General features: G+C 35.1%; 1 protein-coding gene across 1 annotated transcript in view; it reads right to left on the bottom strand.

The window, feature by feature from the left end:
* The window catches only part of TMED10 (transmembrane p24 trafficking protein 10), a 77,012-nt gene that overhangs the window by 15,253 nt on the left and 47,863 nt on the right, over positions 1 to 13,896 (bottom strand). The window contains exon 4 of the mRNA XM_074290010.1: positions 3,619 to 3,730. Coding sequence (XP_074146111.1) covers positions 3,619 to 3,730 — 112 coding nt within the window. The remainder of the gene's footprint in view (positions 1 to 3,618; positions 3,731 to 13,896) is intronic.

The raw sequence follows: 13,896 nt of genomic DNA, 5'->3' as shown, positions 1-13,896 counted from the left end.
GAAAGGCCTGGAGAGACTTACATGAACTGATGCTGAGTGAAATGAGAAGGACCAGGAGATCATTTATACTTCAACAACAATACTATAGGATGATCAATTCTGATGGATGTGACTCTCTTCAACAATGAAATGAACCAAATCAGTTCCAATAGAGCAGTAATGAACCAAACTATTTACGTCTAGTGAAAAAACTCTGGGAAGTGTGAACCACTACATAGCATTTCCAATCCCTCTGTTTTTATCCACTGGCATTTTTTTTATTTTATTTTTTTAATTTTTATTTTATTTTATTTTTTTTTGAGGCTGGGTTAAGTGACTTGCCCAGGGTCACACAGCTAGGAAGTTAGGAAGTGTTAAGTGTCTGAGACCAGATTTGAACTCGGGTGCTCCTGAGTTCAAGGCTGGTACTCTATCCACTGCTCCACCTAGCTGCCCCGTATCCACCGGCATTTTAAATTTCCTTCTCAGGTTAATTGTACATTATTTCAAAGGCCGATTCTTCTTGTGCAGCAAAATAACTGTATGGACATGTATACATATATTGTATTTAACATATACTTTAACATGTATTGGTCTACCTGCCATCTGGGAGAGGAGGTGGGGGGGGGAAGGAGAGGAAAAGTTGGAACAGAAGGTTTTGCAAGGGTCAATGCTGAAAAATTACCCATGTGTTAGGATTCTTACAAGGTAATGTACTTGGTTCATATCTTTAAAGGAGTTTATACCTTTAAAGGAAAATTTTTAAATTATATAATTAAATTGTATTATTAATTATAGCTTTTTATTTACAAGATATATGCATGGGTATCAGGACTAGTACTCTATCTACTACACCAACTAGCTGCCCCTAATTCCTCACCCCCACTCCCCCAGACAATTGGGGTTAAGTGTGACGGGTATGACCTGCCTAGGGTCACACAGCTATGAAGTGTTATGTGTCTGAGGTCAAACTTTTACTTATGTTCTGGGAAGACTGAAAGAATTTAGAAAGGAGTAGGAAGGACACTCAAGTTGGAAGAGATGGAAAGGTTGAGGGGGAGAAGGAACGGAGGGAGGAAGGAGGAGGAATCCCAAGGCTGAGAATTAGTTCAGCATGTTCAGAAGACAAACATGTTTAGAATAATAGGCTCAATGGATAACAGAAAACTAAGCTAAGATAAAACTGTAGAAAGTTTTGAATGTCAAGCTGATTATTTGACTCCCAATACCATCAGTGAGGGTTGATGCTTTGGAAGGAATTTTCTCCAAAACCTAGATATGAAATCCTGATATTGCCATAGTTCCTACAGTAGATCTAAAAGCATTTTCCAGATAACACAGTTCTTAGAAAGTTCAGTGTTTCCCACTTTTAAAAAATCTCTTTCAGCATTATATCAGTTTGTAAAGATAGAATTCAACCTATATAGTGTCAGACCCTAATATCAGACAGGGAAAGGTAATAGCCAGTGAAGATATTAATAAATCTGAAGATAATTTTCTATAAAGTACATAATTATGCACTCATTCCAAAAGTGTTTTCCACCTAAACTCCCAATTTCCATCAAATTTTGCTTCCTTTAACTAATTTCTCTTATATATCCTCTTTCCCCCCATTACTGTAAGTACATCGAGCACAATGCTTAATAACTGTCTGCTAAATTTGAGGGAATCCAGAAATATACTAGGGACTGTAGGAAAGTACATAAAAAAGTATAAGACCAAGTCAAGTGCCTATTAAGGTTAACTGGTGAGGTGAGACTTGCCTGTGGAACACTTAAATAACATAAGTGAAAGTTCTTTAGTTATCAGGTTCAACATGGACTTCCAGATCTAAAATTCTATCATTCCATAACTTTTATCTTGCATGCATCAGTGAACCCACTAGTAGTTTCTAAATAGGAAAATAACACGATCCTCATATCAAAGATTTAGGATTGGAAGAAACTGATGAAAATAGTTCGAGGAAGATTAATTTTGGCAGGATGGGTTAAAACAAGGTAGTAAGTTAAGAAATCCAGGCATGAAACAATTAGGGAATGAACTAAGGTGGTTAAAGTGAAAATGGAAAAGAATAAATAAAAATTTTAAAGGAATTATTAATAGATCCAATAGATTTAATATATGCAGTAAAGGGAAAGGAGACCAAGAAGACTTCCAATACTTTAAGCCTATCAAGATAGATAAAAAGATGGTACTATTGATAGAAATATGGATGTCAGGAATGAGAAGCCAATTTGAAAAAAAGAGTATAATGAATTTTGAGTTGTGTTGCATTTGAATTAATAGCATATCAAATAAGTGAGATCAAATAATCAGGCAATGGGCCTACCTCGAAGAATATAAATACTAGAGAAAAAGTTCTGTAGCTTTTTACTTCTTTGCCTAAAAGATGGTTCATAGCATGGTACAATAGGAAGAACACTAAATACGCATGGAACTAGCAGCTCCTTTCTCAGCCATTTACTAGATGGACATAAGCAAGGCATTTAGACTCTTTTTGGGATTCAGTTACTATGGCACCTATAAGTAAGCAGTATTAATACCTATTCACAGGACTGTAATGAAGAACAATTAAGACATATGTAAAATATCTGTAAAATAAGATGTATAGAAATGTAAGCTCTTATCATTGTTAATATTCCCATTAGCTTTCAAATTAAGCAGGGCCTATGCTGCTCAGCTGCAGCCAATAAATTCTTGGTTGAGCTACTAGGAACTTTTAGCTTCTTAAGGAAGCTGCATGTGCTGCTATGAGATAAAAGCTACTTTTCCATATGGGTCCAGGAAAGTCTAATGAATGAAAAGTCTAACCATCTGGAGGCAGGAGTGACTGAAAAAGGTCTTAAAACTAAGACCCACTCTGTATATAAGGTAATGTTAATCTTGGATGATGTACTTGCTGATTAGTTTTGCTAAAAAAAAAAATTTTTTTTTTTCCCTTTTTTCATATGGGATGGCTCTTGAGGAAAGGAGTGAAGTTATCTTGGGAAAAAAAGTGGGTGAAAACAAAAATAATTAATAAAAGATTTTTTAAAAGGTACAGCAAGGCCTTTATTCCAGAGGACTGAAATATGCTACCTACCTCCAGGTGATAGATACAAGATGCAGAATGACTTAAATTTTTGACTATGCATGTTTGTTAAGGGATTGTGTTTTTTTGGTAAACTGGGAGAGAAGAAAAAATGAATGCTTGTTAATTGACAAAGAAAAAAGTAAAAGAACTTCAACTAAGACACTCATACCAAAAATAGCCAAGACTAAGGAGGAGTTCCTGGCTCTATCACATAATAAAAGAAATGTATCCAATTTTGTTCCACATTACAGGGAAAAAAAGTATACTTTTGAATGTGAATATGTGGTTTTCTGGATCTATACAAAAATCAAACCTACCTAAGGTATGTCATAGTACTCAGAAAGAAATTCCAGTTATAGCATATGAGGAAAGAGGTCTAATTGGCTAACTTTCACTTCTATTTACGTGAGTAATGCTCAGATCTCATTTCCTCTACATAGCCATTAGGACACAGGAAGTTCATGCTCTGCTTGACTTTTGTGAGCCCTTCAGGAGTTCCCTGTCTCAGACAATCAAAACTGGGGAGAGTACCTATCATTTAGGAAAAACCTTCTTTGGCCGCTTACCCTTGCTCTCAAAACATGCCTCAAACATATCATAATCCTCAGTGGTGAAGGCAAATTTTCCTTTGGTTGCATCCTCCTTGGAATATAGGATGTGGCCAGCTGAATCTGTAATCTGCAAAAGAAAATAATAATAGATGATAAATGTAGTTTTGGAATGTAGATTTGTTGTGTGTATGTATGTGTGGGGGAAGAGCCCTGAAGGGAGGGCTACAGCTCTTTATTATACTTTCTTTGGTTTTCACCCTAAAAAATAGCTCTACTAGCTGTTAAGAGTCCTTAGTCTAAACTATAGTCGCCAAATTACTCCAATCACTGTTTTGAAGGCCACTAGAAAATAGCCATAAATAAACAAATGGTGAAGGGTCCTCTATAGTAAAGTGAATCATCATGGCTAATCAAAGCTTTGAGAGTTTAGTAGGTTGTCTACAGCTTGGACTAGGTCATTAAGACATCTTTTCAGCAATTAATGCTTAAAGAGCATCAAAATAAGTCATTGAAATCAAATTGCACAACGTAATGGTACTTCTTAAAAACAAGGTTCTATTTACATAAATTTAATGAAATTGTTAAACAGAAAACTTGCCGATTTTAATTTAAAAAATTATAATAAAAACTATTAAGACTAGTGAACTCTTGAGTATGAATTTTTTTGCCCCCCCCCTTTCATCATGCCTTCTTATGGAAATGTTTTGCATAAATTCACATGTTTAATACATATTGCTTTCTTTCTAAATGGGAATAGGATGGAGCTGGAGGGAGAGAATTTATCATTCAAAAATCTTAAATGTAAACATTTAAAAATTGATTCTTATTAAGGCATTAAAAATGACTTCCCCACATCCCCACCCCAACCTCCCACCTTGTCAAATAACCTACATTGAAAAAATACCCAGGATTTTGTTATATCTCTTTTTAGTTCCCTATGCTTCAATATCCACATAACTTAAGGAATGCTGAAATAATTTGAGACATGCCTAGAGCCCAATCAAAGTTAGGAATCTGGGAAATGTTCAGAATACTGGTTAGCCTTCATAATCAAGTCTTAAATAAATGATAAAAGTTGTGAAGTTAGCAAATGTTTTAATTTAAAGAGGTAAAAACACTACATTGACTTTTACAAATAGCACGTTTATTGATATGCTTTTCTCTACTCCTAAACCCCAATCCCACTCTAAGCTCCCAAAGGCAGGAGTTATGTCATTTATTAAAGTCTTGTTGACTGATTTGAAAGATCTTCAATTTGGAGCTATTGATGGTAGGGGAAAAACAAACAAAAAGCTATCAGAACTACCTGGGTAGAATTCCAAGGTATTTAATGGCAAGACTCAGAGATCCAGTTTAATGCCAAAACTTAAGACAATAATCACTTCATGAAGATAAAAATTTGTATACAGACAAAGCAAAGAAAACTAGCTATTCTCTCCAGATCACCTTCCCTCCCCCAAGAATAAGAAAACTCTAAAAGGTAAATAAGGATATCTGATTCTGATCAGAGATAAAATCCCAGTTTGAATGCAGTGTGCAAAGAAGACCAAAGTTGTCTATCAAGTCAGTCTCTCCCCAAGCACAGATGTAAAAAACCCCAGTACTTTAGACTTGCACACTGTACTAGGATACTTAAGGAAGGTGGTAATGATTAAATAGTGATAAGCCATGTTTAATTGTAAATAAGTATCATTTATGCATTAAGGATATGATATTCAGCTCCAATAGAACAGTAATGAATTGAGCCAGCTACATGCAGCAAAAGAACTCAGGGAAATGAGTGTGAACCACTACATAGAATTCCCAATCCCTCTATTTTTATCCACCTGCATTTTTTATTTCCTTCACAGGTTAATGGTACACTATTTCAAAGTCTGATTCTTCTTGTGTAGCATAAAATAACTGCATGGACATGTATACATATATTGCATTTAACATATACTTTAACATATTTAACATGTATTGGTCTACCTGCCATCTGGGGGAGGGGTTGGGGAGGAGGGGAAAAATTAGAACTGTCAATGCTGAAAAATTACCCATGCATATATCTTGTAAATAAAATGCTATTAAAAAAAAAAAAAAAAGGATATGATATTGAGTGAAAAAAAATTACGATTTAATCTTCCTACCAAGCCAGGTCACTGATTTAGAACAAATGAATCAAATAAACCATGTGATATAATAAAATGTTGATATATATATATATCTAGAAAGCAAGAAACATATTATGGAGGGGGAAGAGAAAGAGAAGAATGTAGGGGAGAAGATGGAAAGGGAGGGGAAAAAGGAAGAAACAATCTAAATTGGAGGACTGAAAAATCTTACTCTCCAAGATACCAAAGACTGTCAACAATTTGTTAGTTCTTTGTATACTGCAATGAATTGGTGATCTTGCCCTAATTTTCTTAAAGGACAATCAAAAAAAAATTTTTTTTTTTTTTTAAATAGGCAGACTCATTGCAGACAATTCCTTCTTCCAAACAGACAGACACAAGAAAGACACTGTCATTTGGGAGGGTTAAGGAGGCACTTGACCCTGGAAAAACACTAGTTGCAACCTTCCACCATCATCACCTGTGCAACTAAAGACAATCTGTAAAAGGAGTTCAAGGATATGAAGAACTCAAAAAAAAAAAAAATAAAATAAAATAAAATAAATTGAGAAGATCTTATAGGAATTGTTAAAAAAAAAAAAAAAACAAAGAAAATACAACTATGAAAACAATTTACACAAAGATCTTAACCAACCAACATAAAAATGTAAGGAAGCAAAACTGAAAAACATCAAAATTCTCATCAGTGCAATGACTGATGTTAACTCTAAGAGAACTGACCGTACAATACACTTCCATCTTCTCAGCAGACGGGTAACTGTAGGTGTGAAAATAAGTCTTTGTTGTCAGACATGGCCAATATGTTGCCTAACTTTACTTTGTTTTCTTTTGAGGAAGGGTTCCATGAAAAGTAAAGAACTGGGAAGTGAAATATGTTTAAAAACAACTTATATACATGTGCATGTGGTGAACACACACACACATACACACACACACACACACACACACACACACACACACACACACACACACACACATTCTCTCTCTCTCTCTCTCTCTCTCTCTCTCTCTCTCTCTCTCTCTCTCTCTCTCTCTCTCTCTCTCTCTCTCTTATTTAAAAAAGTGGCCCTTGCTTTCCTACTCAATCCTGTAGCTTTTTATTAGCAAGAAATTTGCTAACCAGAAATGGTATGTCCAATTATGACCACAGTTAACCAAAGGTATCTCCTTATTTTTATATTCCCTATACATTCCCAAGCTGACTAAACTACTGGCATCATACTTATCTCTGAAGATTAATTGTTAAATACAAAGTCAGACAAATCATTACCTTTGAGAACCAGCTACTCAATATGAATGGTTTAGAATTCTTACATGTCCTAATGATTTCTTGTCCCTCAGTTCGGTAGGCTCTTCTATTTCTCTCAGGCTTTTTGAATGAGAGTGCTTAGACATCAAGCCACAGATCTTAAAATTCTTTTTCCTGCTCCCTCCCTGGCAATCCCATTACACAAAACCATCAGGTAGCTAAAATTAGAGAGTAGGAAATTGGGCCAAACTTGGTGACTAATCAGAGTTGGCAAAAGCTAATAGGCTGAAATGATTGTTTAAATTTTTCTTAATTAAAATTTTCTAGCTACAGATCATATGAGAAGGTTACCTAGATTCTCAAGAGTTCAATATCATAATTTCATATTTTCTGTTTAAACGCTATACAGTTAACATACCCAGAAATAATCTAGGTAATTTCTCCCTCTACTTTTTATATATAAATAGTATACCCTCAAATGTATTCTCTTTTCTTTCTTTCTGGCCAAATTACACACCCACCCACCCACACACACACACACACAAAATTTTCAATTATATTGGCACTATATTAACCTTTGCTGAGACAGAAAGTAATATTATACTACAGATTTGTTCCAGCTGCTCTGCTTATCCCACATTACATCCCAAAAGTGATACAAAGATTTATTTTAAAATAACACCTGGAGAAAGCCAGCCAAAGCTCACAACTTAAAAGGTAAAAAGAGAAAAATGTGCTAATTGAACATGAAGAATAGTTGATCTAAAAAATGTACTGTAATGTAAATACTCACCCCCCCAAAAAACAGTGAAAATACAGACTATGGAGGGAGAGGAGGGAGTGAAAAAGAGAACCAGTACATAAAGAACTACTATGAAACTTGGACTAGATGGAGTTCTGAAGTTTTCTGGATTTTGTTTCCTCTAACTCATCTCTGTTCCCAGTTACTTTCCCAATTCCTTGCCATTCATTCAAGCCTCATTTTCCCTTTACTTCTGAAAGGTTCTACAGATAATTTCACATTAAACAGAGTACTGACAAAACGTTTAAAAATAAAAAAGATAGGAAGGAGTTGGTCATGACCAACCAGATAGAGGACTAGATATTTTCTCCATTCTTCTCAAGTCTCAAAAAACAAAACAAAAACAGAATTATGCAACAGAGATTAAGCCATTACAATTGTATATAAAGGACAAGAAAGGAAAAAGGATTCCCACAGGGATTTTTCCTTATTGCTCCAAGTTCTTTGCCAATACATACATACATACATACATACATATATATATATATATATATATATATATATATATATATATATATATATATATATATATATATATATATATATATATATATATATATCAAAAGAGGAGATCATGCCTCCCTTCTGACTGGCCATCCTCACAGAATTTGTCTCCCTAGTGAACTAAAGAATGTATGGACCTGGAGTAGAAGGTTAGTGAGGAAGGTTGTACTAGGCCTAAAGGAAAGGGGACTGGAATCCAGCTGAGATTAGTGCAATCCTATCCCACCCAAACCTATTTGGATTAGAGACCAAGGCCACTGTTAAATTCCTCTAAGGGCTGGCACAGATGGGGTCTATCCTTGGTGGTAAAGCTATTATCCAAGGGTAAAGAGTCAGAAAATAGGAAAAACACTAAAGCTGCCAATGATTTTAAGAAAAAAAAAATTATATTAAAAACGTAGAGCAGAAGCTGATAAACGAAAAATGATGCTATAATTAGGAGGGAAGATGAATACCAAAATATCCACAAAATTACAAACTCCTCTAAACAAATACTACAAGCCAAAGAAAATCAAACCACACTTGATGAAACATAAAACTAGATTCTCAAGAGAGCAAAGAACCACATAAGAGAAAAATCAGAATTTTGAGAAAAGTCTCAAGAGAACAAACTGGCAAAATTCATGGGCAGTACAAGCAGAAACAATCTGTAGTATAAAGTAATTTGAATCCACAATGGTGAGTCTCTCCAAAGAAGTGGAAAAAAAAATTGGGAACATAAATATACTGAAGTGAAAGATAATCTGGAAGAAGAAAAAAGAAAAAAATACCATAAAATATCATGAATACCATAAAATTGTATGTACCCACTAGAGAGTGCAGAAGGAAATAGAATAATGTATTCTAAAATGCAAAGGAGCTAAAGATGCAACGGAAAACTACACACGCTGTAAATCTAAGTCTAATCATCAATGAAAAATAGATAAAAAATTTGAAGCATTTCTGCAAAACAAAAAACATGAGAATAAAACAGAAAAAAAGAATCTGTGAAGTGAATATTACTATGTACTTCAAGTGAACCAATTCTAGGGCAATATAATTATCTAAGTTTCTTGACAACTAAGGTAAAAAAAGAAAACAATGAATTGCACAGATTTCATTTTCTGAAAGAAAGCATATAAACTCATCAGTACAAGCAAAATGTTTCACAAAATTAAACTCTGCAAAGAAATTTTAGAGTGAGGATCTTTGTTGAAAGGACACTAAATACAGTGAACAATTATATTCAACTGGAATCTTATGAGACATAACTGTTTAAATATATGATTGATTCTAAAAGCAGACAAAGGCCATGGTGCTACATTATAGCTCCATGAAGGCATTCTGATGGCCATGGGGATAAGCTCTAGCAACTCCTTTCTGAAATTGAACTGAAAGGATAAAATATGGGAGAAATTCATGTGTACATTACATTTTATCTATTTTCCAATTATCATCCTGGATAAATACTGTTTGCTACCTGCTCAACAGAGTTGCTTAGCCCTATTTGCTTTTACTATTCTCTTTTGCTCCTGCATACTGGGATGGTACAGGTCACTTGCCACTAGCAATTACTAAATTTGTGGTGAAATGTCCACAAGAGGCAATAAAGAGCAAGAGCTGTATGTGAGTAAACAGTTAATGGGAAAAGTCATATTGAAATATCTCCCAGGTACCTAAGCCAGGATCCTAATAATGTACCACAGTGCAGCATGTCCTTCCTTTAAGAGTAAAGAGAAGTCAATCTTTCTTGTCTGATTCTGACGTAAAAGGTAACCTGTAAAATTATATAAAGAAGCTTACATTTTAGCTAGAATACCACAAGCACATACCTTTGTCAGGAAAAAAACTAGATGGTTGAGCTGAAACCAAGTATAAGCCTATCACTTCCCTTCTACAATTATGTAGCATCTGGGAAAGTGATAGGTCCAATTCTTCCTACCTGTAAGAAAATTTGAAAAGACCTACTCTCCACTGCTCATCAAGGTGGTTTGTAGCTTTATTTATAGATATGAGGTTTTTTTGATTTCTACTTTGTTTCACTCAACAATAAAGCAACTTACAATTCGGTACAGGTGATGAAATCTTTAGATGTTATTTTCCTAGTGAGCAATACTATGTGACATCAGTCTTTTTTTTTCCCTTGGAATGGGGAGAGGAGTTATTATCAGTCTGTGGCGCTATGCAGTCTATACAAAGTAGTTTGGAATCTTTTGAACATTTCTTATACACAGGCATTGAGCGGCAGACATCAGTCAATAATGTCAAGCATTTCAGAAAGATCAAAGAAAATGAAGACTGAAACCATGTCAAAGTGGTTGGCTTTGTGCCTGTGACCTCAAAGCCAGCAGTTCCAGTAGAGTAGCAAGGAACAAATCCAACCAAGGGGCTAAAGAAAGGGCTGTGAAAAGCAGGGGCAGTGGATCTAAATAACTAAAAATCATGTCAAATTGGATTTTTAAAAAAATTACTTCGACTTTTTGCCATCTCTATTACATCAGACATTACTAATCATTCCCATCCTTCTTGGTCTCCTTATTCTCTTTACCTCTCTGGCTGTACCTTCTATTTTGTAAACTTTTTTTTTTTCCTGATTCTCTAAAAGCTAACTTTCTCTAGTACTTCCAATCTTAATATCCTTCTGACATTCTCTCCCTTTCTGATTTTATTAATTTCTATAGCTTCAATTATATTTTATGACTTGACTCCTTCCAAACCTCCATTTGGGATCCAATCTCTTATTTGAACTCCAGAGTAATACTTCCAGGTCTTTTCTGGATTTACTTGTCCTCAGAACCTCAGACTTACCAATCATTCCCTTACAATCTATTCTTCCAAGAAATAACATACACTCACTATTGGTAGAGATTAATTATACCCTGCAGAAAAATAAAAAGGGATGAATATAAGAGAAGAGAGAAGGGTGAGAGAAGAAAGGGCATCCTGGGGGAAGGAGTGGTTAAAAGCAAAAACACTTTTGAGGAGAGTCAGAGTAAGAGAGAATAGAAAATACAGGAGAAATACAGTTAGCAACAGTAATTGTAGAAAGAATTTTGAAGTTTCTGTGATGAAGGTGTCATTTCTCAAATGTATAGAGAACTGAGTAACATTTATAAAAAATAAGAGCCATTCCCCAAGTGATAAAAAGATATGAATGTCCAAAGAGCTATAAAATCATGCATATACTTTGACCTAACAATATCACTACTCGACATTAATCTCAAAAAAGATTTTAAAAAAAGGAAAGGGACTTATATGTACAAAAATATTTATAGCAACTCTTTTCACAGGGCAAACCAAGAACTGAAAATTGAGGGAATCAACTGGGGAATGGCTGAATAAATAAATGGTACATGATTATGATGGAATACTATTGTTATATAAAAAATGATGAGAATAAGGGGCAGCTAGGTGGCGCAGTGGATAGAGCACTAGCCTTGAATTCAGGAGGACCCCAGTTCAAATCTGGTCTCAGACACTTAACACTTCCTAGCTGTGTGACCCTGGGCAAGTCACTTAACCCCAGCCTCAAAAAAAAAAAAAAAAAAAAAAAAAAGATGAGAAGGATGCTTTCAGAAAAACGTGTTAAGTCCTCCATGAGCTCATGAAAAATAAAATGTACAATATACAAAGAAATAACAATGTTGTGGGATGATTAGCTGTGAACAACTTTGCTATTCTCAGCAATACAATGACACAAGACTACTCTGAAGGACTTATGATGAAAAATGCTACCCATACCCAGACACAATGGATTGTGTCTGAATACAAATTAAACCATATTAAAAAAAAAAAAAAAACAACTAACTAATAACTCTACCCTTTCCCCTATACTTTTCCTCCAAACTTCCCTATTTGTATTTCCACTGTCCTACCTTTCTAGTCATTATACATTGCTCCCTGCCTTATAACATCTAGCCCAACTAGCTTCCTTACTGTTCCTCATCTCCATCTCCAATAGATTACAAGCTTCCTGAAGGCAGGAACAATTTTTGTTAGGATTTTTACAAGGTGCTAAGTCATTGGAATGAATAGAGACAATTGATTTGATCCTACAAGGAGATGTTATGGGTCAGAACTTGAAACAAGGTACTGAATGTAATTTCGGAGACAATGACTAAATCTAATTTAGCACTGATTTAATCCTACAACAAATAATGGTTTCCTAATGATGAAATGATTGGTGTATACTCAGTGTGCACCATATAAACAAGAAATTCTCAGGGCCAAACATACATAAGTCCACAATCTCACTCTCAGAGGCAGAGTCTGATTCATTCCCACTTCTATCTTCGAGCTATCTGGAGACATTTTGACAAGAGCTCATCGGGGAACAAAGGAGAGAGATAGGCCTCTATTAAAGCTAGCTAGACCCCAGGAAAAGGTTCAAGATTTTGAAGGACACAATAAAGGATCCAGATTTTAACTCCTGGCTGCCTCTAAGAAAGCTAGCTGAGCCTCAAGTGAAGGAGATAAGACTTGCAGGAGAAAATAAAGGATCTGGAGATAAGATTTGGAAAGAGACAGTAAAGGACTTCAACTCTTGCCTGCATTTTGGGATTATTGAACTGAACTGAAACTAAGGTTGCCTCCAGAAGCTTCCCAAGAGAATGATAACATTTTAGAGAAAAAGAATACCACAAGTTTTACTTTTGTCTTTGTATTCTAGGTCCTTAGCATACGGTACTTCTCTTCTCTGTATTCCCATCCCCACCACTACTACTAGCACTCTAGTTCCAGTCTAGATTATTGCAACTGCCTCTTGACTAACCTCCCTGTTCCAAGTTCTCCTTATTCCAATCCTTCTTACATATACTCTTATAAGATTAAGATCAGAGTCATCTCTAAGGAACAGTCATAGTCTTTCCCTGCCTTATCCAGATCTACTTTAGCTCTTATTCTTTGGATGCTGCTTAGATACTTCTTCTGGTATGAAGCCTTTTCTAACCCTCCCATCAGAGTTGCCTGTCTTCTAAACTAATATAGTATTCTGAATCTCTTTTTGTATACTACATTTTATTTTATGTGTACAACAAAAATTTGTAAAGCAACATGGGAGAGTGGAAGAGACTATTAAGGGAGAGCACATACAGTGATAATGTATGATATGTGTGATAACAGAGGAAAGTTCTTACTTTGCTTATTTTTTCTGGAAAGAAAAATCAGCTTTGGACTGTAAATAACGAGGGGGGGAAAGTGACTAATATGAAGTTGAAAGATGAGGTAAGTAGAGAGATCTATCTAACCTTGAGGCATATAAACCACCTGGTCTAGAAAACCTACAGGAAGAAATGGAAGATAGGATGGCTGAACCACTATGAATAATCTCCGAAAAACTGGAAAATGGGACTAGGAGCACTATGACTAAAAAAAGGCAAATGTTCCAATTTTCAAAAAAAAGGAAGAAAATGGAGTTTACCAACCACAAGTTGGTGAGCTTGATTTCAATGCTTGGCAAATTTCTAGAATGTAACTATATTTAGACAAGTGATAATTACCAAGAGCCAACAGATGAACACATCATGTGACACTAATCTTTCCTCTTTGCCAAAATAAAAGATTGGCAGATCAAGGTAATACAATAACAATAGTTTATCTAACTTTTTGTTCCTGGGGGGTAGGAGGGGAGAAGAGAAGATTTAAGC

The sequence above is a fragment of the Sminthopsis crassicaudata genome, chromosome 2, assembly GCF_048593235.1.
Source record: "Sminthopsis crassicaudata isolate SCR6 chromosome 2, ASM4859323v1, whole genome shotgun sequence".
Lineage (NCBI taxonomy): Eukaryota > Metazoa > Chordata > Mammalia > Dasyuromorphia > Dasyuridae > Sminthopsis > Sminthopsis crassicaudata.
Note: the sequence above shows the minus strand (reverse complement) of the source record. Positions and strands in the feature narration are given on the sequence as shown.